The 25,970-nt window shown below is 49.1% G+C and overlaps 1 protein-coding gene across 5 annotated transcripts in view; it reads right to left on the reverse strand.

The window, feature by feature from the left end:
* Positions 1-5,286: 5,286 nt before the first annotated feature.
* The window catches only part of USF1 (upstream transcription factor 1), a 50,535-nt gene continuing 29,851 nt past the window's right edge, over positions 5,287-25,970 (reverse strand). For 4 of the 5 annotated variants that reach the window (XM_029579366.1, XM_029579367.1, XM_029579363.1 and 1 more), the window contains 5 exons: positions 19,746-19,833; positions 18,517-18,575; positions 8,001-8,125; positions 6,488-6,616; positions 5,287-5,660 (listed from right to left, as the gene is read on the reverse strand). In XM_029579366.1, the coding sequence (XP_029435226.1) occupies positions 5,571-5,660; positions 6,488-6,616; positions 8,001-8,125; positions 18,517-18,575; positions 19,746-19,833 (491 nt within the window). In that variant the 3' untranslated portion in view covers positions 5,287-5,570. The remainder of the gene's footprint in view (positions 5,661-6,487; positions 6,617-8,000; positions 8,126-18,516; positions 18,576-19,745; positions 19,834-25,970) is intronic. The other variant, XM_029579364.1, reaches the window with a different exon arrangement.

A 25,970-nucleotide genomic window follows, 5' to 3' on the forward strand; every position in this document is an offset into this window, starting at 1 on the left:
TAGCTGGTGAAGTTCTTTTGTGCACAAAACAAAATTGGTGGCGATTATAGCCAAAGATGTTATTTGCCCACCTTAAGATCATAACACAGGTCACTAAGGTGATAAGAAAAAGCAAAAGGTTATCTGTTTCCAAACCAACAGGGAAAACGTCAGTGCTAGACCCCATCAACCATGAGGCTCGTGCTAGCAGCACAGCCAAGCTAGACACAGACACTCAAATGAAGTGGGTTTTGCCACACGTGCACACTGTTCATCCCCACACCCAAGGCACCACCAGCATATCAATGACCCACGAAGCCAACACCCAATCTCCACCCCAGCCAGAGAAGCTGCTGAAAAACCCCATCGCTGAGCGCCCCAGCCTGCTAAGGTAGCTTCCCCACAGCCCTGAGCCTGCGCGGATTCCTCTAACTAGTTCCTTGGTTTTTTTATGGCGTGTCAGTTGGTGTCTGCGCAGGAGCCCATGTAGGGCCCACAGTGTGGTCTTCGTTACATACTTTCACCAAGCATTACCGTTTGGATGTTCAAGCGCAGGAGGATGCGTGTTAAGAGCGGATCTTTTGGATGCCTGCCCAGCATAGGGCTTGTGCCAGAGTCAAACGCGCCTTGAGGCCTGTCAGAATTTCACGCCCCTTACAGATATAGGCTGAACAAATGGTCTCCTTCAGCAGCTAGAAATTGTAGTCTTAGCAGCTCTCCCTTTTTTTTTTTTTCCCCTCCACCGAACACCACAAACAGGTGATTGGACTTCCAAAAGCTATTAGTGACTTTCAACTAACACAACAGCGTGCGACACACATCCAGGAGATGCAGATCCCTATCCTGAGGAGACCCATCCAGAAAAGCTGGCAGCTTAACCATCTGATTCACATGAAAGGAAGACACCACTTTCGGCAAAAAGGAGGGAATCATATGTAAGGTCACCCCTGTTCTCCACCCTACACAGGAATGGATCTAGACAAGAAAGCACCTGAAGCGTCTTCAGTGTCAAGATTTCACCGAAGTCCGTCTTAAGGGCTCAAAGGGTGTGCTACAGAGAATCCGCAAGACCAAATTAAGGCTCCAATTTGGACGCAGCTGAACCGGCCGCAAATGCTTAGCCCCCTTCAGAAAAAACAAATGACATCGGGATGAACAGCCAAAGACCTTCCCTGGAAATTGCCCTGCAGACAACCCAAGGCAGACACCTGAACGTAAAGCGAACTATAGGCTAGGCCTTTGGACAAGCCTGGTTATAGAAAGGACAAAATGTTAGGGACGCCCACAGAGTCTGTTGTAGACACCAGGACTCAAAAACCTTCCAAACCCTACCAAACACCAGAGATGTAGGTGATTTCCTCACCTGAATCATAGTGGAGATCACAGATTCAGAATATCCCTTCAGGCACAAACACTGCCTTTCAAAAGCCATGCTGTGAGTCAAAAGTGAGCCTCCCGCTCCGAAAATATGGGACCCTGTCACAGCAGATCTGGCAGATGAGCCAACTGCAGACACCCATCGAGCGCCAGCTACACAAAACCAAGGACGACGAGGCCACTCTTGAGTCACTAGCACTGACCTCCCCATGGCGTAACTCTCCATTCCACCTGCAGTCCCTGCCATGCTGCCACACAGTTATTCCTCTGCACAGCCAAAAACCACACCGCTAGAAGCAGAGAGCAGCATGAGGGAGCTCTGCAGCACTGCGTGCTCACAAGTGGCAAGGGCAGGCCACTCAACCAAAGTTTCCCTGCCGTGGGGTGGGGGAAACAAATTGCAGCCCTTGCCCCTCCTCCGCCACAAGTGCTCGACAGCTCCCACTGTACAATTGCCCTGTTCACTGCACTGCCGACCACATCTGGCTGATGCGCACCACTGGGAAAAAAAAAAAGTTAAAACAAAAGTAAGCAGAACAGAAAGGGTACTTCCCTTTACCGAGGCAGCAGCTGGCAGGAGGTGGCTACGGAGACTAAGAGGGAGCCAAGTCCCTTGGCTACCACAGCCAGGGGTGTCCAAGCCCCTGTTCGCCTGGCTCCACTCAAGGGATGGCCCACAAAAGAACTTACTGTGAGGAGCTGCTCCAACATCTAAGGTCCAAAGTCCAACTTTCAGCCATAACTGCAGGTTTTTGCACCTCTTCCATCTGCTGGAGTCAGAGAAATACTCAGGGACTGCAGGTGGCGCACTGGGTTATGTACGATGTTAATTAAACTTTCTCTGTCTCCATCTGCTGGCAGGGAGGCAAAACCCAGGAGACTGGACTCCTTCCCTGGAAACGTATAGGGAAGGTGGTTATACTGTCTCTGGACAGATCACTGGTGAGACACAAGTTGGGAGTACTATATACAGTGCTGGAGCCTGCTCCTTCCAAATATAAACCAGAGTCTGTCCAAAGGACAGCTACTAAAAAGAAAATTAGGTCTTACCTTTGATAATTTTCGTTCCTGTAGTACCACGGATCAGTCCAGACTCCTGGGTTTTGCCCCCCGCCAGAGGTGCAGACTTTGAATGTACACCAAGCAAAGAACTCGCATTGTAGATGTACCATTGACCATTAAAAATCAAGTATTTATGATCGAGCCGAGATCTGTGCTTACAAGTGTATTCCCTGACGAAGAATTAATTTTCAAAAAACATTGCAGTGTCGGGATCGTTACACAGATAGCATGAAGTTTTTTTTCAACTATGATCTTGTCCACAACAGTCTGGTAAAACACTTCTTTGTATACCAGCATACACCTGACTAACAGTGATAGCTTCTTAAATTATGAAAGCATCACTTGCTCTGGGGAAGCCAATGATTAAAACACCTCCACCACCCGCACTTGTGGGGATGGAATAGCAGTAGCCCAATAGGCACCAGCAGCCATGTGAGGGCACTATATGAGGTTTTCCCCAGAAGCTCTCATACAATCCTTACCCACACTCCTGCTAGACTTTCTAATATAAATTGATATTTCTTAAGTGTCTAGCAATTTTGGATTTTTCTTTTTGTGTACTGTAGAATTTTGTTTTCAAAACTTGTCTCCATCTGCTGGGGGTGGGGGGGGGGGACCGGGACCCAGGAGTCTGGACTGATCCGGGTACGCACAGGGAATATAAATTGGGTTACAGGGTCAACAGGACTTGGAAACTGCTGGGGAGACTATCTATTCTCCTGGCCAGCTTAAAAAAGACAAGAGCAAACCACCGCCAGAAAGAAAACATTCCAGACTCAGTATTTATTGTACCATCTCTCTTTCAAAATAAAAAGAAAAAAAATACATTACAAATTTAAAACAAAAAAAAAAAAAAAGGTGAAAACCAGCACACAGTTCCTATACAAACCCCATTCCACCCTCAGCCCTCTCAAAAAAAAAAATACCCCCAAACTAGCAAAATGGAATTTGTTTTTATTTACAAATTTCAAAGAGTTACACAATTAAAAAAAAAAAAAGTTTTGCGCTTGAAAGTGAGTCAATCAGGGCTGGCAAACCAGAGAGAAAGCAAATCGAAAAGTGGACTCTTGGTGTCATGATGTTGCTTTGTATTATTTTCAGTGACACTTTCTTCCCCCCCCCCCCTCTATTTTAATCTACTTCCAAAGGTAATCGGGCACTTACAGCATGGCTAGTCAAGTCACAAAACCTTGTAAGAGACCCAGTGGCTGTAGAAAACAAAAGCAGCGTTGAATTGCAAATTAAAGAGCCGCACAAGATGACAACTGTTTAAATAAAGAGGAATGATTTGACTAGCTGCCCCGTCCCTCTCCACATTTTCTGCTGGGGTGCAGCAGTAAGAATATGCTAAATTAACCTCGCAGGCTGGCCCCAGACGGAGGAGCCTCTCTGAGTAGCAGGGTATGTCTGGTGCTCTAAATCCATCATCCCCCTCCCCAACCTTATCCCTTTTAAATGCTTTTTCTGCAGGAGCCCAGGGCATGAAAGGTCCTTCTTCTCTTAAGCGCAGCTTACCCTTACCATTGCCTTTCCTTGCGCACAGGATGGAAACGTAAGGAGAAATTCCTCCCACCCACTCCGCACTAATTTAAGGCACTAACAACCCCCACTGCATGGCAGCTGGAGGGGCCCGGGCAGTCCTGGTTTTCGCAATAGAAGCGTGACTGTGCTCACCTTAGGAAAAACTGGAAGTACAAGTCCCTTAAAGAAGCGGGGGATCAAAACCAGGATAGGCTCAGCCCATGCACAGGGCATGGAACCAGCTCATAAGTCTACAGGCCCCAGAACGATGTCAACAATTTTATTTAAGTACATTTTCTAAAAATGTTTGGCCAGGGCTCTCGGCAGTGGGGTGGGCTGGGATCCACCCTACGCATTTCCTGATTTTGGCTCAAGCCTGGAAGCCAAACTGCAGCCTTCCACCCTCCTAAGCAGCACTAAAACCACACAGGGAAAAGCCTGCTTCCCACCCCCAAATACCCTGTTTCACCTTTGCTTGTTCTTCAGCCTCAAAATGAACAGGAGGTCAAAGCTGCCTACTCCAGTGGGCATCAATGGCATTCTGGCTGCTGCTGTCATAAAAATTAACTGGCGACCTTCTGTAATCTCTACATTACTGGACAAAGAAACCCGGAATGGGTATTAACACACCAGGCATCTCCAGGAGCATGAAAATATCACCCTCCAGTCACACTGGGGTGCTCACAACTTATTTCCATACCTGCTTCTTCATTAAGGGCTTTTGAGTGGCAGCAGCCCAAGCGCACCCTGCTAACTCCTGCCTGCAACTGGCTCCTGGTTAAAAGCAGCACCCGTGGCGCACCACCCCCTCTTCCCCCCTGCTTGCTCCCTCTCTTTTAGTCTTCTTCGCACTGCTCTCCCCAAGCTGCCTTCCACCACTTCATGCCTGCTGGTGTCAATCTCTGGCCCATCGACCTCTGCCACTGCCGACGGCAGGATTCAGCTCAATTATCAGTCTAAAACCCCCAACCCTTTCCACTCCTCCACACTCTCGGTGCTGTCCCCGCCCAGGACAGTGCAGGTGATGCAGCACCGACCTGCCCTCCGTGCACTCAAACCAGAGGGATTAAGCACAGACAAGAGAAATAAAGACCTCAAACATTTTTTGTTGTTTAAACAAAAATATTTGTAAAGTTCCTATATTTGCTTAAAGTTACAATCCAAGCCCTGGAAGAATAACTATCATACAGCAAAATCTGACAATAGTACCAAATGCATTTCACTATACAACAAGTCAAAAAAATACAGGGAGGCATGGGTGTGGATGCCTATTTTTCTGTATTGAAGAGACAAAACGCCAGCTTTCTTTTTTTTTTTTTCATTCTTTCAATCCAGGGGGGGTAAAAGTTTCTTTTTCAAAGGGGGGGGGGGAATTTCCCGCAAAGGTGTGACCTCCTCTGCAGGTAGGAGAGCAGACAGGTCTCCCACATACATGCACGCCTTCTTGGTATTTTCTCACGATTCCAGTGGGGAGAGGGGCAGGGAGGTGGAAAATTTCAAAGTCTTGATTGCAGGGAATCTTCACTGCAAAAAGCTGCAGTGCAGTTTTTTTTCTTCTTTTTGTTTTGCAAAAACCAATTAACACAGTGATTCTGCCTCACCAGGCCTCAAGTCTCTCCCCCTTCCTCGGCTCAGTGGGTATCATTCTTGATGATGATTTCCACACCGTGTTGACGCAGCTGCGCCCGCAGGATCAAATTCTTATTTTTCAGATCTTCAACCTGAAAAGTGGAGGGAAGGGGGGCCAGGGAATGAGCAAATATGAAAGGAAAAACAAACACACACAAAAAAAGACGATAGTAGAGACTTTGTAGTGCCTGCCTGACCATGCTTTGGCCAGAAACATCAGAAACCTAAGTTTGACCCAAGTTCTGTCTCACCCAGCATCAAGCGGGCATTTATAGAGGTTTGTCTGTCCCTCACATCCTCCAGGATTTCCAGCAGTCACAGTTTAGAGTGCATCAAACCTGGGGATCTCCCCCCTGATTTGTGTTAAACAGCCCATGTCTGATCAGTCTTCCAGGGCCGGTGCCCTAAGCGAACCTTCGCTCATTTACCAAGTTGAAGCAGCTCCAGGAGAGCGCTCCCCCTTATCGATGGGAGTGGCTACAGCACAGCCCACTCCTGTCTTTGGCTCAGGCATAGAAACGCTCTGGGCCTCTTGCTGACTGGATTTTTACCACCCCCAAAATTTTGGTACTCTAGGCGATCACCTAGTTTGCCTAATGGCAGCGCCGGCCCTGCCACCTCCCCACAAACCCGTCTCTTCCCTCTCAGATCGGTTTTGGTGGCACTATTTGCCTCTACGAGTGTCCGGTAGCAAGAATTTCCAAAATTAAATTAAAAACAAAGACATGTCCAGAAGGTTTCAGGCCTGCTCTCATTTGGTTTGCAGGGTATGCAGCTAGATGATAGAGCTGCACACATTTAGCTAATGCTGAATGGCAGATCTGTTTACAAGCCTCAAGGACAGAGGCTGACCTTACACAGAGTGGTTCAAAACTGTGACTAGGTTACCAGCTCAAGGGAGGGAAGAGGCAGCTCTTACCTGCTGCCGCAGGAGCTCGTTGTCCATTTGAAGCTGGTCCAGACCCTGCAGCTCTTCACTGAGGCGGTGGTTGCCTTGCCTTAGTTCCTGGATGTAATCGCAGGCTTTTGACAAGATTCCTCCCTTACTCTGCAGGGGACAGGGATGGAGAGAAAGGAAGGTGACAGAAAGCAAGCCAAACTACCCTGGATAGCACATACAGTGACTCTGTAAGAAATACAGCTCTACGTACAAAGAAGGCAGGGATCATTCCACTTTGTATTGCAGTTCATTCCCCCCCCCCCCCCATACTCAGCATTCGTTTTAGATTTATACAACCGTCAACTGCAGCATCAGGTAACTTAATACATCATGTTCTAAACACAGTGAAACCTGTCTGGGAGTCGCATTCTTCTGGGCCACGTACAGAGTGGCCAAGTGACCCAGATCCTGGGAGGGAGCAGAGAGACTGTAGGTCAGTCCTGGTTTTCTCCAACATTCCACCCAATACTCTGCCTATCTTTCCCCTTTCTGGTGCATTCTGGATACCGGAAATGCTGATTTCAGATGGAAGCAGCCAAGATTTTAAAACCCACACACATACACTGCACTGGGATTTAAAGTTCAAAAACCAGGACTGACCAAGCATCTTCCCCCGCCCCCTAGAAGCCAGAACATTCAGCAGCTCTGTACTTTTAAATCAGCTTCCACACCCGGTGTGCAACCAGTTTGGCAAGACTAAGCTACCCCGTGCAGGGCATCTAGTGGACTGCAATGACTTCTTGCCCAGTGCACAGAGACATAGCACGACAGCACAGAGCACATACACAGTAGCACACAGCAAAGCAAATGAGCTAGCAAATGCTGGAAACTTGCGAGTCGTTCATGCCACATCAGATGCCCAAAAGCCGACCCAGATGGGACCATTCTGAAAACGTCCAAGGAAACACCTTTATTCCCTGAGGTAGCAGCAAAGAAATAGAGGAGATCTGCGAGATGGGCCTGAATGGGATATGGTGCATGTTATTCATGTACAGTATTTATTGTGGCTTGCCAGGATGTAACCCGTTCTGGGCATTTTCCCCCATAGGATGGGCAAAATATTGAAACAGAAAATAAAACGATGGGAGCAGCAGAAGTTTGCTGCAGATTTTGAATTCCTCCTACATATGCTGGATCTGATTTTCATAGAGTGCTGGAACACCTCCTGAGTGGCCAGAGGGAGCAGTGTCTCGAGTAGCAAGTTATCCTGTTTCCTCATTTCTCAGGGGGAGGCCACAGCCGGCAGCAAGCGGGTGAAATGGCAAGAACACACTTGCAAGTGCCAATCCCCATCCTGTGCTACTCTGATCGGGGAATCGTGACGCCCTGTGAAGAGGAGAGGACTAACAACCAGGCGCCATCGTACAGAAGGGCCTAGCTTGGGACTCAAGGTCCTCACTCAGCGGGATGCAGGCCCCCCCAGTGCAGGTTGCAGTATAAAAACACACACACATTACCACCACCATGGAGTGCAGAGAGGCCGAGAACTTACCCCAGAGAGCTGACACGCTGCGTCCCTTACCTGCCCCGATTTGGTGCTTTCCATGGAGCAGTCGGGGATAATTTTGGACAGTTGCACAATCCAATTGTTTATTTTATCCCGACGACGGCGCTCCACTGACCGAAGAAAAAGGGCAGAGACAAGAGGTCATTCTGATCAGACTGCATCTCACGCTATGAGCTCTGCTACATAAATCTCCTGATAAAGGAAAATTGGTTCTTACCTGCCAATTTTCGTTCCTGTAGTACCACGGATCAGTTCAGACTCCTGGGTTTTGCCTCCTCTCCAGCAGATGGAGACAGAGAAGTTTGAACGGATTCCGTCCCATACCCCTGAGGTGCCACCTAGAGTCTGTCAGTATTGCACTGTACTCAAGCAAAAAGATTAAAGCATAACTTCCACATAAACAACCTCCAATGAAAAAACCATGCCCATATTCTTTCCCTGAAAAGGGGGGGCTTTCGGTAAACTTGCAGAAATATGACTAACTACCGGCCGAGCGGACTCTCCATTTTCCCATGGGCGGGACTCTGGAAAATTAGCAGGTAAGAACCAAATTTTCCTTTCCCTGTATGTACCCGAATCAGTCCAGACTCCTGGGATGTACCAAAGCTTCCCTAACCAGGATGGGACAGAGTCTCGCTCGGCGTACACTGGCCCTGAAGGAACCGGGCTCAGGGGCCCGGACATCTAGACGATAATGCCTGGCAAAAGCGTGTAGATTTCCAGGTAGCTGCCCCACAAATTTCCTGTGGCGACACCTGCTGACATTCCGCCCACGAGGCCACTTGTGATAGAGTAGAATAGCTCATTCTGGGGGAAAGGAGGTGAACCGACTGCGAGCTGACCCCGAGACGAGTTGAGAGAAAAAGAACTTTGAACTCCTCGTTGAGGGAGAAGGGAGGCACGGCCGGAGAGCACGCCCCCTTGGTGACGTCATTTTCAGGAGCCCCGGGACATCATAAAAGAAGGGCCCTGCGGCGAGTGAGTCGGGGAAAGGAGGTGAACCAACTGCGAGCTGACCCCGAGACGAGTGCCTTGGAGCGGTGAGAGAAAAAGAACTTTGAACTCCTCATCGAGGGAGAAGGGAGGCGCGGCCGGAGAGCACGCCCCCTTGGTGACGTCATTTTCAGGAGCCCCGGGACATCATAAAAGAAGGGCCCTGCGGCGCGCAGCCAAAGCTGCCCGCCAAAGGGGCGCGCCCCTGGTAAAAAAAAATTTTTTTCTACCCTATCCTTTATTATATATTGTTTTCTTTTAATTTGTTGGTAGTATGGGTAGAAAACGTAAATCAAAGACCTGGACCTCTTCTCCTGCAACATCTGGTCAAAAGAAAATTGGACCCATGGACGACCATATTATACATATGGGTGAGTCCTTGGTCAGGGACGATATAGAAGGGGACTCCCAGCTAGGGGTCTCCTTAAGTCCCAGGTCCAGGCAACCTCCCTTACAACCCCTAGGAGAAAGTTTTGATTTGACAAATAATCCCCTAATAGTGACCCAAACTTCTACTGGGTGTACATTAGGAGGGAATAGGTTGTTGGTAAATGATACGGAAGAAATTAGAACTACAGTTAGTAATAACAATGTTGCCCCATGTGTAGTAGTCCCATGTCCAATGGTACTGCCAGATATAACTGAAGAGGGTGATGAATGCAATGTAGAACCAGAAAGTGTTACACTTTTAGATGTATGGAGGTTATCGGCAAAAATCGATAAAAAATTATCTAAATCTGTTTCACAAGTGCATGAGTTCTCTCTTCAGGTACGATCCAAATTTGAGGATTTGGAAAGTAGGGCTATTAAAGCTGAACAAGCGCTTGCAGTATTAAACCCACAAGTAAATGTGATATATAATACCAATACTACTTTCATTAAAGACAATTTGGCAATGCACAATCAAATAGAAAGTTTGGAGAACGAACTTCGATCATTCAATTTGAGGTTATTGAACTTTCCTAAAACTCGATTGTTATCAGCTGCCGAATTGTTTAATAAATATGTTGTGGAGATATTGTCCTTTGAGAGTAATAAGGTCCCAGTACTATCTAGATTGTATTATTTACCTAATAGAAGGGTGCTCCAAGTTCCAGAGGGGGGTACAGATATATTAGATAGTCCAGGAGTCTCCACATTTTTGGAGGACTCCATGGATAACGTACATACAAGAGCCACTTTGTTGGTTTCTTTTTCTTTAAAAAAGGATAGAGACTTATTTTTTTCAAAATATTTTCAAGTAAAAGATTTCATATTTTGCGGGCAGAAAATCCAGATTTTTCCGGATGTTTCGCGTGCTACCCAAGCACGTAGAAAACAATTTTTGATTTTAAAAAAACAAGCTCTCGATCTGGGAGCTAGTTATTTCTTGAAATTTCCCTGCAAATGTTATATTACTTACCAGAATAAGTAGTTTATTTTTACCGACCCCACTCACTTGGATCGCTTCTTAAAGGACAAATCACCAAAGTGAAGTTTTGAATGTTTAAGGAGTTAAGGTTGCAAAAGGAAAAAAAAAGAATGCAGCAGGTAGGATCTCCTCCCGTACCCCTTGATGTGGACTTGACTATGATTCTATAATGAGTATAAATGTGACTTGCTTAAAGGTTAAGAATGTTTCTTGTATGCCTTGATTATTGCATTTTGTAAATAAATGTTATAATTAATAAAACAAATTAAAAAAAAAAAAGAATAGCTCATTCTACTCTATCACAAGTCGTCCAATTCCGGTTGGTCTTAAAGCTCTTAAGACCAACCGGAATTGGACGGCCCTGGACAAGGTAAGCCAAAACAATAGCTTCCTTTAGCCAGCGTGCGATAGTGGCCCTTGAGGTTTTTTGACCCCTCCTGGGTCCACTCCACAGAACGAACAGATGGTCTGAAAGACAGAAACTGTCCGTGACCTCCAAGTAACACAACACCCACCTCTTTACATCCAATTTCCTTAAATCCCTAGACTCTGGAGTACAAGAATCCAGACCCACGAAAGAAGGGAGCTCCACTGACCAATTCAAATGAAAGGACGACACTACTTTCGGGAGAAAGGAGGGAACTGGTCTTAAGGAGACTCCTGCTTCAGAAATCCATAAGAAGGGCTCCCTGCAAGATAAGGCCTGAAGCTCGGAAACACGCCTTGCTGAGGAGATAGCAACGAGAAAAACGACCTTCAATGTCAGATTCTTCAGGATCGCTCGTTTCAACGGCTCAAAAGGAGCATTACAAAAAGAGTGCAGCTTGAGCTTCCACGAAGGACAGGGGCTCCGGACAGGAGGACGCAAATGCTTAGCCCCTCTCAGAAAACGAGCCACATCCGGATGAGATGCTAGCGCAACCCCCTGCACCTTTCAACGAAAATAACCAAGAGCTGCTACCTGAACTCATAGGGAATTAAACACCAGCCCCTTGGCTAATCCGGCCTGTAAAAAAATAAATAAATAAAAAATGAAGAACATCTGGAATTGAAGCCCTGGATGGCTGCACTTTGTGGTCTAGACACCAGGATTCAAACACTCCCCAAACTCTAACGTACACCATGGAGGTAGAAGTTTTACGGGAATGTAAGAGCGTGGCAATAACTGCATTCGAGTAACCCTTACTCCTTAATCACTGCCTTTCAAAAGCCATGCCACTAGCTAAACAAAAGCGATCTACCTCTCCGAAACAAACGGGGCCTTGTTGCAGGAGATTCGGAGATGGCCGAAATCTCAGCGGACCATCCACTACTAGATTCAGAAGGTCAGCAAACCACTCCGGAGCCAGGAGTATCACCTTGCCAAGATAAGCTTCGATGCGGCGCATAACGTTTCTGACCAAACGGCCACGGCGGAAAGACATACAACAGAATGTCCTTTGGTCAGGGAAGGGCTAGAGTATCTACCCCCTCTGCTCCTGGTTCCTGTCGCAGACTGAAAAAAAAAAAAAAAAATATCGAGAAGCCTTGGCATTGCGGCACGTCGCCATGAGATCCATGGAGGGCATGGACCAGCGTGTGCACAGAAGCCTCTTCGGAGAGTTCCCACTCCCCCGGGTCCAACTGGTGGCAGCTGAGAAAAATTGGCTTGCACATTGTCCACCCCGGCAATGTGAGAGGCCACAATCTTGTAGAGGTGTTGCTCCGCCCAGTTGATTAAAAGCTGAGCTTCTGCCACCACCGGACGACTCTTGGTCCCCCCCCCCCCCCCCTCGACTGATGTAAGCCACTGTCGTCACCTTGTCGGAGAGTACGCTCACTAATCGTCCCTCTACTAAAGGAGGGCCTGCAGCACCAACCGAACCACTTTGGTTTCCAACCAACTGATCGACCAGGAGGATTCCGTTTTTGTCCATTGGCCTGCACTGCCGTTCTTTGACAAACCACTCCCCACCCGGAGAGGCTGGCATCTGTGGTTACCACTATCCAGGAGGGAATTTCCAAATCCACCCCCTGCCGTAAACTGTCTGGACATAGCCACCAAAGAAGACTGGACCAAGCCGAATCAGTCAGTGGGAGGAAAAGATGAAACTGTTCAGAGAGTGGATTCCACCGGGAGAACCAGGCTGACTGAAGAGGGCGCAAAGGCCTAAGGCACCAGTTCGAGAGTGGAAGCCATCGAACCAAGGACCTGCAAATAATCCCAGACCCTGGGACAAGGCATGGATCGCAAGGACTCCACCTGACTGAGAAGCTTGGTCAATCTTTCCTCTGTAAGAAAAACCTTTCCCAAGATTGTGTCGAACCGAGCACCCAAAATCTCCAAGGACTGGGAGGGAACCAGGTGACTTGTCGGGATTGACCACCCAACCCAATGAGCTCAACAGCTGTGCACCGCTGTTCTGCAAAGTTGTTCTGACTTCGCTCGAATCAGCCAATCGCCCAGGTAGGGGTGTACCAGAATCCCCTTCTTTCGCAGGGCCACTGCCACAACCACCATCACCTTGGTGAAGAGACTGGGCGCCATTGCCAGATCGAACAGTAGATTGCAAAATTGAAAATGATGCCCTAGGATATCCAACCGCAAATATTTCTGATGATCCGAGCGTATAGGAATGTGCAAGTAAGCTTGTCAGATCCAAAGATGCTAGAAATTCCACTTTGTGTACAGACGCTATCACCGAGCGAAGAGTTTCCATCTGAAAATGAGGCACCTTTAGAGTCCAATTGACTAAGTCTAGGATAGGGCGGAAGGTACCCTCCTTCTTGGGCACCACGAAGTAGATAGAGTAGCGCCCTCGCCTGAGCTCTCCTGCGGGTACTGGAACTATGGCGCCTAGGTCCTGTAACCGCCGCAGAGTGTCTTGTACCGCCCGGAGTTTTTGGTGGTACCCACATGGGGCAAGTATGTACCGCTCGTGGATCAGCTGAGCAAAATCTAACGAGTAACCGTGTTCTACTATATTGAGGACCCACTGATCTGAGGTTAAGTTGGTCCACTCTTCTAGAAAAAGGGATAACCTCCCCTCTCTTCTTGGAACGGAAGAGTGGACCAGTCTCACTTCATTGCACTGACTTGGGACCCCCATGAGATTGTGGAGCTCCATCTATGGCAGGCTGGCGCCCTCGAAAAGACTGATTCAAAGAAGACTGGCGGCCGAGACCCTGTCGAAAGGACGAACCAGCAGACTGAAGAGCTAAACTGGCTATTTTCCCCAAAATCTCGCCCGTTGAGGAAAGGATCCTCTTGTCCTGGGTCTATCTTCCGGCAACCTATGGACTTTATTCTCCCCCACAGATTTTATCATGTCCTCCAATTGTTGCCCAAAAAGCAGCTTACCCTTGAAGGGTAAGGAAACCAGTTGAGCCTTAGACGAAACATCCGCCGCCCAGTGTCTAAGCCAGAGGAGCCTGTGGGCAGACATGGCTGAGACCATAGTCCTGCCAGAAGTCCGTATCAGATCATAAAGCGCGTCAGCACTGTAAGCTACCGCCGCCTCCAGGTGCCCTGCTTGCACCGCCTCACTCGCAGAAAGGATTGCTGCTGCTTGCAAATCCTGCACCCAGTGGACACTGGCTCGTAGCACGAAACTGCTGCACATAGCGGCCCGGGCCCCTAGGGCGGAAACCTCAAAAATCTTTTTAAGTTGCAACTCCAATTTGCGATCCTGCAAATCTTTCAGGGCAGTGGCTCCTGTTACCGGGATGGTGGTTTTCTTGGTCACTGCCGAGACCGCGGCATCCACCTTAGGGACCTTAAAGAGGTCCAGCGCTTCCTCCGGAAGCAGATATAACTTGTCCATAGTCCGATTTACCTTTAAACCAAGATCTGGAGTGTCCCACTCCTTAAACAAAAGATCCGTAACCGACATGAAATGGAAAGGATCGAGCTGGACCCCTGAGCCCCACCATCACCGGATCCATAGCTCCAAACCGTGAATCCTCCGGAGGAACCTCAATGCCCAGCTCCTCCAGAATGGCTGGGATAAGTGGACCTAGTTCATCCCTTCTGAACAGGCAGACCACTTTGGGATCATCGCCCTCTACTAGAGGCGCACCCACTGGCTTGGCCGGCTGGAGCTGGTAACCCTGATCCACATCAGGTCCCTCGCTAGGGCTGCACTGTCCACCAGACTGGAAAGGGACCGGAGAGGCGTTTGGCCTTGGGGACTTCTAGGCCACTGTGTGACTTGGTACACTTGTGGAGTGATGAGGCTCCTGTCCCAGACCCCAGTAACGCCGGGACCTCACGGGGTACACCTTAGTACCCTGGCTCTTTGCTGCTTTCCCTGCTTTGAAGGCTTTATGCAGCAACAACACAAAATTGGAGGAGAACGAGGAAGAAGACTCATCCGAGTCTCTCCCTTGTTCCTCCTCTGAGGAAGGGATCTGAGCTGCCTGCAAGTTGCCCCCCCCCCCCAGGGGGCAGCAGGACATGGCGAAAGAGATGGCAGGGAGCTCCCCTCCCCCAGGGCAGCCTTCTCCTGCTCCCTGAATGTTCGCAGTAAGGCTTCAATACCTGTGCTGAGGAGAAAAAAGAGTCCTGAAGCTGCCGCAGCAATTCTGCCCTCCCAGGGTCCCTGCGTGCTCTAGAGCTGCTGCGATGTGATTTCACTGTAATCGGCTTCCCCGAAGAACCTTCCCCTCCCGACAAGCAACAGGTACAAACTCCGGCCCGCAGGCCACACCATGCAGCATGATCCCAGAGCTAAATTAGGATCGGGGCCTGAAAAAAGAACCAGCGCGACCAAGACAAACCCCCGGGAGCTCGTAGGAACTGAAAAGGACGGCGAAAACAGCGTCGGAAGGAAGGAGGGCCGAAAGACTGCTAGGCCGGCTCAGAAATTAAATCACCTCAGCGGGTTTTTTTTTTCCCTGTGTGCAGATCTTCAGAGGGTGAGTGAACCGGGCTCCCTGGTATCACCCTCAGCCGCGGGCAGTTACAGGGCTCCCAACCCTCTGCTCCAGAGCCTCTGTTACCAGGGAGGGATGGTCCCACCAGGACTTAGCAACCCTCTGGGAGGCTTAAAGAGATCTTCTTTTTGTTGTTTTTTTTTTTTTACTAAATTCTTGTCTTTAAGATTGCCGAACACCAAACCCAGACTAAAGGTTTTGCACCTCCACCATCTGCTGGAGACAGAGAGATACTGACAGACTCTAGGTGGCACTTCAGGGGTATAGGACGGAGTCCATTAAAACTTCTGTCTCCATCTGCTAGAGGGGAGGCAAAACCCAGGAGTCTGGACTGATCCAGGTACGAACAGGGAAATAAGAGTCAATGTTGTTGCCAAAAAAAAAAAAAATAGCTTTGCTACATGTTGAGAGACATTTTATATTATACACATACATTTTTCTTTTAGAACTGCAGCTTTCTTCTCCTGCTCTTCTGGGTTTCCAATCAGTGTGAGTAGGGGCAATAACCCTTCAACTGCAGCCATAAGGGACTTTCTCCTACCCTTGGTTTTAATTCTCTTCCATTTAGCCAAAGACACTGCATCTACCACCCTCAACTGGGAAACTACAGGCCATGGCTTCCTCAACCTGCCAGCCATGCACCCTTAGCTTGGCCATTTCACGTCACTGCTGCTCAAAGGTCAGGAATCCTGTCCTGTGATCTATGGACAGGTCCATGCCCAGGGTCACGAGCTGATCCAGCATTGTTTTTGCCCCCACTGCATGCATGGAGAGCTGCAACATTTCCCTAAGAAAAACAGGACACATCCCCAGGATGACAAAAGTGCATGCACAACTACCAGCAGCAGAACATTCAGAACCTGTGTCGGTGCAACACCCGCTCAAGTGCCCCAATGACCAACCTCGATGTTTCCATTCTGAACCCTCTCACTTTTGAGAGGTTTTTTTTTTTACTATTTTCAAATCTAACACTGGGCAAAATGTTCCCTCTTTTCCGGGGACTACAAAATACAGGGAGCAACAACTTGTCCCCCTGAGACTGGTACCAGCACCATCACTTCTAGTGCCACCAGTTTGTCTTAAGGTTTTTCTGATTATCTTGCCTAAGACCTACAGGGAGACATCAGAAAAAGGTTCTGGTACTGGAATAGCCAATTCCACAGTGTACCTGAGACAAATCACCTCCAGGACCCACCTGTCCCTGGTGACCTTGCCCACTTAGCTGACCACCCACTGGAGGAGGCTCAGAATGGGCTCCCCAATCATCACTTAGTCCCCTTAAATCCCCCAGGAGCCTGGCACCCTCACCTGGCTAAATCCTCATTTGTTGTTCCTGGATTTGTTGTTTGAAAGGCCTTGTAGGACCTCTGGGCCTATCCCTCTGGGAGTCTGTGGCTTTGTATCCACCAGGCTCTTCATTAAAGCATCTAAATCGTCCCCAAAGAGGAGACTTCCTTTGAAGGGCAGGACGCTAAGCCTCGATATCAAGGGTGCATCTGCCACCCAGTGCCTGAGCCATAAAAACCTCCTCACTGCCATCACAGATGCCATCTGCTTGATCAAGGTCCTAATCAAATCATGAAATGCATCTGCCAGGAAGGCTACCCCTGATACAATTCTGGCCAGGTCTCCTGTGCTCAATGTTTCCTCCTGGTGCTGCTGGAGCCCTTTGACTAATTGTCCTGGCTGCATAGCTCCCACACTCTGCTGCCTACAAGGACAAACTGGCTGTCTCAAATGCTGTCTTAAACAAAAAACGCTTCTTCCTTTCTATCCTGTGCATCCCTTAAGGAGGTGCCCCCTTCCACAGGTATAGGCATCTGTTTTGACATTACTGCTACTGGGGCGTCTATCTTTGGTACCCTCAGTAACCTGTAGGGGGTAGCGTGTGCTCATTAGGGATTCTGAGCTCAGGGCTGAATCTGGGGTGATCCGATTCTCCCGCCATCATTTCTTTTATGGCGGGTGGAGGGGAAAGTCTCCTTATGCCTCTGAGGATTGAATCCCCTTGCGGGTCCTTTCCCCCTCCCCCCGCAGGTTTCATGCTTGCATTACCGTTACAATTAAGAGGCTCAATTCTCCCTTCCTAAACAGCGTCACTGCTACATCTCCTCCCCCCTTCACCCCACTCCTCAACAGGAGATTCCTCTGGGAGTTCCAAATCCCCCTGGAGTCACTCTCCACACCTCCGGGGAGCTTCCTCAGTCCTGCATTTCTTTAATCCTGGTACGTGTTGACAGCCTATCGGGGAACCACCTCCCAAAAGGTACCTTCTGGTGCAGGCCCCTTTGGCTCTGATATCTTTAAGTTTGGTGCATTAGCAAAGTTGTTTCCTGCACTGCCCCTTGCTTGCTTCTGGGGCCCTCTCACTCTATAAGGCCAGCCTGCACCTTGGCTACATCCTCCCAAAGGTGAGCACTCTACCCAATCAAGCAAGCTGCTCGCCAGGCTCGAGTCCATGGCGCATCTGCCTGTGCCCGCCCCTCCCCCTCCTTTTCATTGCCTGCTTTCTGAAGACCTGCGGCTATCACAGCGAGGGCAAGAGCAGCCCGCAATGGAGCTTTGCCTTCTTGTTCCCAACATCGGGTGCGTTCTCGGCCATGCGCCTTGCCGCTGGAGGACTCGCTTCCATTACTGCACTTTTAACATCAATCGCTCCCTGCAAGCACACGTCTCCCCCTCCCAGAACTGCCCTACGCAGACCGCGGCTTGCTGAGGACTGACCTGGGAGGACACTTTGGTTCTCACTTTTTTTTTTGGGGGGACGGTGAAAGGTCCTCCTCGGAGTCCCAGCCTACCTTATGTGCTGTCCCCGTTTCTTTTTTTTTTTCCAACAGTTCCCAGCATATTCCACCACCTAACCGGAGGCAGAGAACCACTGAGGAACCACCCAGCTACCCCACAACAAACAGAGTAACGTAAGAAAAAAAAAAAGTACAGGCAAGTACAGGAATCCCACAGATGTGGAGTGGTCTGCAGGTTTTGGTTTGGAGGATTAGAATTTACAGTCTAATTGGTATAATGTAATGCTGCAAGTGGTTTGCAGAAAAAAAGAAAGCAGTTCCAAGGCCTCTCCCTTAACTATCAGTCAGGCAACTGGACCCAGCATCTCCAAGCCTCCTTGTTGTGCAGTGCAGGCCCAGCTCCGATCACCAAATCAATCCCACCCATCACTTCCTGTACCTTCGTTGTGCTGCGCTCGGCGTTTTTCATCCCGGGACGTGCGAGGCCCGTCTGTCTTCCTAGGGTGAGGAGGGGAAAACCCAGGTCAGGAAATCTGAGCCAAAAAAGAAAAAAAAAAAGCAACAAAGCAGCAAAGGTACGGATCTTCCGCACATATTCATTTATCTGGAAACGTGGGCGGCTTGGACCTAGGAAACCGAAATGGGGGGGTCAAGGATATTTCTATACCAGTGACATAATTACCCCAGTTATTTTCTTGTTAATTGTAAACCGATCCGATATGGTTATTTACTATGAAGGTCGGTATATAAAAACTATTAAATAAATAAATAAATAGCAGCTCTCTAATAGTATCAACATTGCTCTGCAAGCTCATGATACACACTGGAAAGGAATTACTCACCAAAAAGACCTATTTGCTACTCCTGGGGTCTTGTCTGGGGGGGGTAATTTACCCCTAAGAAAGATGGCTTGTTGAAACAGTCACATATAGCCACCACTTCAAGATTTTGGCACTTAAACCCCCCCCCCCCCCCCCACTCTCCCATAAAAGTGCAAAACAAACTTTTGCCTTTTACATTGTGTTGACAGATTAGAAATTGAATAAATGAAATGAACACATGAATAAAAATGTGTGTGTGGGGGGGGGGGGGGGGGGGGGGGGTCGGGAGAGGAAAGGGTTATTATAATTATTTGCAAAACAGTACTTTGAGATTAGAAATGCTGACCCAATACCAGGACTTAAAAATACATTTCTGATTTGAGTTTGTAAAGCAGTGGTTTCCTCCTGCTCCTTTGGACTTCTGGCTCAACTAGAACCTGCCCCTCCTGGGGTTTGGCACAGTCTTCATTCACATGAGCCAGGGACTCTTGCCCTATTTCATATCCCTCCTCCTGGTCACGGTAGCACCAGCTCTTCCCTCCAGGACCAGCCGCTAGGTGTTACCACTGCACAATGATCGGGGATTCCTCCCTCCCCACGCCAGAGCTGCGAGTGCTGCTTCTGCGGCATCCCTGACCATCCCAGGGGGCCAACTGGACCTGGGAACCAACCCCAATCCCTTCCTGATCCATTATACAACTAACTTTTTATTTTATTTTTTTTAAGATATGTAGATAACAGTTATGTTTAGGTCTTTTCGTACCATTTTTCATGGCTTCTTTTCACTCCTTTCTGCTGGAGAATACCTAAAATTAGGCCCGGCATTAAGCCAAATGCAGATACTCACGGAGAGTACGGATGGGTCCTAGGCGCGATTGACCTCTGAGCTCCACCTTGCAGGACTTCCTGTGGTGACATCATCACAAAGAACTGTCCTGTTCAATCAGCCACAAGAGACAAGACAATTAGGGAAAACAAAAGATCTGTGCCATCTTAACCCAGTGAGCAGCAAGCCACAGCTGGCTGGGCAGGAAGATGGATTTTTATTACACAGTCCAGAACGCATTCCAGGAGAGACTTCACATTCTTTTCCAAATAACGTGTTTAAGGACCGGTGGGTGATGGGGGAGGCACTTCACTTTACAAGCAAAAAATCGGCCACAACAGAGATCTCAGGATAGCAGCAGCATTATGGCATTGTCATAAGAGCATAAGACTTGCCATACTGGGTCAGAGCAAAGGCCCATCAAGCCCAGTATCCTGTTCCCACCAGTGGCCAATCCAAGTCACAAGGACCTGGCAGGATCCCAAGGGGTAGATATTCTATTGCAAGCTGCTTATCCCAAGAATAAACAGTGGATTTCTGCAACTCTACCTTAATAATGGTTTAAGGAAAATTGGTTCTTACCCACTAATTTTCATTCCTGTAATACCACAGATCAGACAAGTGGGTTTTGCATCCCTACCAGAGGTAGAGAACAAAACTTTGAGGCACTGCTACATAACCGAGAGTGCCACCTGCAGTCCCTCAGTATTGACCTGTACCCAAGCCAAAGAATAGAACCTAAAACCCTATTCTAGGCAAACGGGCAACTCGGGGTTGGAAACCCTGCAACTGAAGCCATAAAACAAAATCATATGCTCACACTGCAAAAATTCCTTGAAAACATGGCACACCAACTATCAGGAAATTAAGTGTTTTGGCATAGACGGGGCGGATCTCTGGACGAATCTGTGGTATTACAGGAACAAAAGTTAGAAGGTAAGAACCAATTTTCCTTTCCTGTTCATCCCCAGATCAGTCCAGACAAGTGGGATGTACCCAAGCATCCCTAAAACTGGGCGGGAACCCGGAAGACCCACACAACACACACTTTCAAAGGACACCTTGTCCTTGCCTGCATGTCCAAAAGGTAAAGACTGGTGAAAGTATCAAGTGAGCACCACACCATAGCCCTACAAATCTCCCGAGAAAATCACAACTGACACTCTGCCCAGGAGGCTGCCTATACTCTCGTAGAATGTGCTTTCAGTCCCACTAGAACCGTGCTACCCTTACAAATATAAGCAGAGCAAAGGACCTCCTTCAACTACTGAGCAATCTATGCTTTAGAGGGCTCACTCCCTTTCTTTGCATCACTGAGCAACACAAAAAAGTGATCTGATCGCCAAACACTATTAGTAAACTTCAGATACCGCAATAGAATCCAAAGATGCAGCTCGCTATTCTGAGGGGTATCCTTAGACCACTCCGGAAGACCGGAAAATCCGACTGATGAACATGAAGACTATACCACCTTTGGCAAGAAAGGGAGGACCATTTGCAACGGTACTCCATCATCATAGATACACAAAAACTAATCTCTGCAAGACAGCGCCTGTAATTCTGAAATCTGTCTGGCCAAACATATGGCCCCCTTTGAAACACTGTCTGCAAAGGCAGGTCCTTCAAAGATCCTCTACTTAAAGGCTCAAATGGAGCGCCACAAATCCCTTGCAGATCTAAACTGAGGTTCCAAATCGGGCATAACTTCTGAACTGGAGGGCGGAAAAACAACCCCCTTCAGAAATTGAACCACAAGGATGGGAGGCAAAAGACCTCCCCTGCAACTTGCCCCTAAGGGAACCCAAGAAAGACACCTGAACGTGGAGCGAGCTATAGGCTAGATTCTTAAGACAACCCCTGCGGCTAAAAGGCTAAGATACGAGGACTATCCACAGCCATGGGATCCAATCACCATTTTAGACACCACGACTCAAAAATCCCTCCAGACCCTGACATACACCAAGGACACAGAGGACCTCTGAGCCTGGGGGAGCATGGGAGCATGGAAACAACAGATTCTGAATAGCCTTTCAGGCACAACTGCTGCCTCTCAAAAACCAAGTCACTAGAGAGAAGTGATCCTCCCAATCCAAAATTATGGGACCCTGCTGAAGCAAGCCTGCCAGGTGAGCTAACCTGAGGGGTCCCACTACTGCGAGATATACCAGATCCGCGACCCATGGCCACCATTGACACCACTAGCACCATCATTCCTGTATGCTACTCTAGCTGCCGCAGGACTCTACCAACGAGTGGCCAGGGAGTGAACACGTACAGTAGGATCTCAGTCTGTCAAGTGCACACTGAACATCCAGACCGACTGCACCAACCTCTCCTCTGCGACTGAAAAACCTTGCCGACTGTGTTGGCACACGTCACCATGAGATCCAGCTGGGGAACACCCACCTGGCACAGATGCGAACCCAAACTTCCCGGGACAACTCCCATTCACTCAGATCCAGTTGCTGTCTGCTGAAGAAATCTACTTGTATGTTGTCCACACCTGCGACATGAGAAGCCACTAATCCCTAGAGATGGCTTTCCACCCAAACAAAACTGTCAAGCTTCCAGAGCCACAGCGTGACTTTGCCTCTCCTTGCCGATTGATGAATGCTACCATCGTCCGAGAACACACAAAGCTATCTGCCCCTTTGATCCAGGGAAGGAAGGCTTCCAGGACCCAATGGACTGCCCTTGTTTCCAGGTGATTGATGGACCAGGATGTCTCCACTGTGGACCAAAGCCCTTGGGTGATACTCAGACAACATATTCCACCTGAACCAGAGCGCCTTCTATAACTGTTTCCTGTGTGTTAATGCCCACGAAACCAAATCCCACATGAAGCCATGGACCCCAGGACCCACAAATAGTCCCAAACCGTTGGCACTGACAGACAAGACAACGTAGACATTACCTGCACCTGAAACTTCGACAACCTGACCAAGGTTAGGAACACCCTGCCCCCCCCCCCCCCCCCAGGTATTGAAAAAATGCCCCCAGAAAACTGCAACGACTGGGTCAGCACTGACTTCACCACATCCATCATCCAATCCAGCAACCGCAAGGTGATCATAACTCACTGGAGCAATCAAATGCACTCCTCATGTGTCTTCACTCGAAAGAGCCAATCGGCCTGATATGGCTGTACCAAAATACCTTCATGCCAAAAGGCTGCTGCCAACAATGCCATCACCTTCGTGCAGGTTCATAAGGCTGCAGCCAAGCTGACAGGAAGAGCTCGGAACTATAAATGCTGTCCCAGCATCATGAACCGAAAAAACTTGATGGTCCTTCCGAATGGGAAAATGGATACATGCCTCCGACAGTGGGACATACAGAGACACACTATGACGTGTAGCCGTCTCGTATCACCTCCATAACCTCTTGATCTGTCATGATCTTGGTCCATTCCTCGTAAGAAGATCAATCGCCCTCTGACAGTCCCATGGAGAAGGGGACCAGACTGGCCTCATTGTGATGCCTCATTCCCTCAGACCTCTTGAATGGAATTATTGTGACCAGGCCTATCTGCCCTCCGAAAGGACTGCTGCCTTCCCCAGCCTTGCAAGGAAAAAAGCATTCCTGTTGGGATGGCAACTCCTTGCATCTGACATGAGCGCGAGGTGGAAAACTTTTCTTGTCTGGTCTTCCTATCCTCCGGCATCTACAGAGCCGTGACTTCAGCCCTTCTAAGGTGTCACCGGAGAATCCTGCAGAATTCATACACCTGGTGAAGGCCTAGGAAACCATATATAGTGTCACATAAGTCACCCTGCTTTCCAAGTGGGACTGCATGCCTAGAATCGGTCAAAGAAACCCCCTTACAGGAAACAGAAGTATTCTTGTCCACTTTCAGCAGCCTCAGGAGCTCTAAGCTCTCCTCCACGAAAGGATAAAACTTCACCATTGTCTTCCAGCATATAGAACTCCCAGGAGTACCAGTTTCCTCATCACTATAATCATAGGAAATCAGCTATGGGGACTTCACAGCCCATTCAGGACCAGGTCCCTCTTCACAGTCTGACTCCCAGAACCTGAGGGACCTCTTCTGCCAGAACAAGCAAGCCCTACTAGGGTCATCCCTTTCCACCACCAGGGTCTCCTCTGGAACCTGAGGTCCTGTCATCAGGAACACCATTCCTCAAATGGACCCTGGACCCCATCCCCAATCACCTCCTGAAGAGCATCAGAATCCAAGAAGGGCCCTTCAGCATTGCCTAAAAGCCCCCTCCCCCAGAGGCCTAGACTGTGAAAAAGATAGCCTGAATACCCTATGGGCACTTCCGCCAGGAACTAGCCTTGTGGACCAGTGGCCATTTTTCCTCCTGCACCCCACCTGGCCAAAAAAAACACCGTCAAATGCAGGAGCAGGGCAAAGTCTGCAGAGAAGGCCTCAGACTCACTGGTGACCACCAGCTACCATCCCCCCACACTAACCCAGGCTTCAGAAATACTCTGAACCAGCAGGAACAGTGGGGATGAGGGAACCTCTGGTCTCCCACCATGTGGAGACCACCTGGCTGCCACTGACTCCGCAGCCAAGAAGACCACCTTTGCACCTGGAGACACCATCAGGGAAGAGTGCAGCTGCATTAAGGTGCAAACGCATTTCACACAGGCTTTCAGGCACTCCATATATGGACACCGCTCAGACATCACATTGCCTCACTGAGCCCTCCCGGACCTGGGGCAGAGTGCGGCTGCCTTAAGGCGCAAATGCCTTACCCCGCAGGCCAGACAAGATGTTTGCCACGATCCACGGTCAGCGACACCCTCCTGCATGCCACCCACGTACGCTCTCTGCCCACACATCATTGAGCCTCAGTGAGCCCTCCTGGACCCGGTGCAGAGTACGGCTGCAATAAGGTATGAACACCTTTACCTGTAGGCCTGACAGGAAACTTGCTGCGGCCTGTGTCATGCCTTTCGTGCGTTTCACACACGCACACCAAACAGAGCTCCCAGTGCCCTACAGAGTCCTCCAGACCCCAGGCCCATGACCGCGCATACAGCTGAGACACCCAATGACCTGGGAGCCCTCTTGACTTCTGTTGATCCCACAGAGGTTCCTATCTACGCAGATTGTATGGTTGGGGGGGGGGGGGGGGGAACGAGAATCAAGTCTTTTCGATCAGAACCTGCAGGCCCCGTCCGCCGCCATCCCCAAAGCAGGAACCAAACGCAGCTCGAGCACACAATCCAGCCAGCGTGGAGGAAAAACAAACAAAAAAAAAAAAGTCAGGCTGCTCCCGTGGCTGAACACGCAGCTTCGCGCCACCACCCCATCTGAGCAGCACGCGGGAAATCCTGAGGTCGCACCTCTGGTAGACTCGCTGCATCCCTCCGCCACGCCAGCCCAAGCAACACCCAAACACAAGCTCCCTTTGATCTCCCCCCCCCCCCCGGGAAAAGGGCAAGCAAAGGTTTCCCTGCAGCAAGCTCCTCTGCTTCTCTTTCCTGCAGACATCAGCAGCACCAGCTGCCGAAATGCCACGGCCACCGAGCCGCCAGTCTCCCAATCAAGTTTTTTTTTTTTTTTAAAGCTTAATTGAAAAATAACAAAAGGGTTACTTCCCTCATCTGAAGACCCTGACTCACAGGAAGGGACCTTGAAGGGCAGGAGGGAGCCAGTCCCCCGACTAACAAGGCCTCCAGAAGCAGCAGGCAAATACAGCCAGAGGTTTCCAACCCCCGGACGCCCAGCTCAATGCAAGGGATGGTCTCCAAAAGGTACCTGGCACCTCGAGGAGCCCAAACTCAAACTTCTCCAATCCAATCCAATTTTTTTTTTTTTTTTTTAAATCAGGACTGCAGGTTTGTACCACCCTCTGCTGGAGATAGAGAAATACTGAGGGATGAGGGATTGCAGGTGGCACTCTCGGTTAGGTAGCAGTGCCTCAAAGTTTTGTTCTCTGCCTCCATCTGCCGGCAGGGATACATAAACCCCACTTGTCTGGCCTGATCTGGGTGTGAACAGGAATGGATTTTTCCACCAAGAACTTGGCCAAACCTTTTGGAAACGCAGCTACACTAACGGCTTTCACCACATCCTCTGGCAACGAACTCTAGAGATGCCTTCTGCCAGATCACAGCTCATTTATTAATGCCAGGAAACTACTCAACGGTGCTGCACTGAGCACCGCAGGCCAGAGTTGCACAGATGATGCTGGAGCTCACAGCTAGAGGAAAATCAGGGGAATGAAGGGGAAAAAAAAAACAAAAAACACCAGCTGTTTAGATACCACA

Source organism: Rhinatrema bivittatum, chromosome 16, assembly GCF_901001135.1.
Source record: "Rhinatrema bivittatum chromosome 16, aRhiBiv1.1, whole genome shotgun sequence".
Lineage (NCBI taxonomy): Eukaryota > Metazoa > Chordata > Amphibia > Gymnophiona > Rhinatrematidae > Rhinatrema > Rhinatrema bivittatum.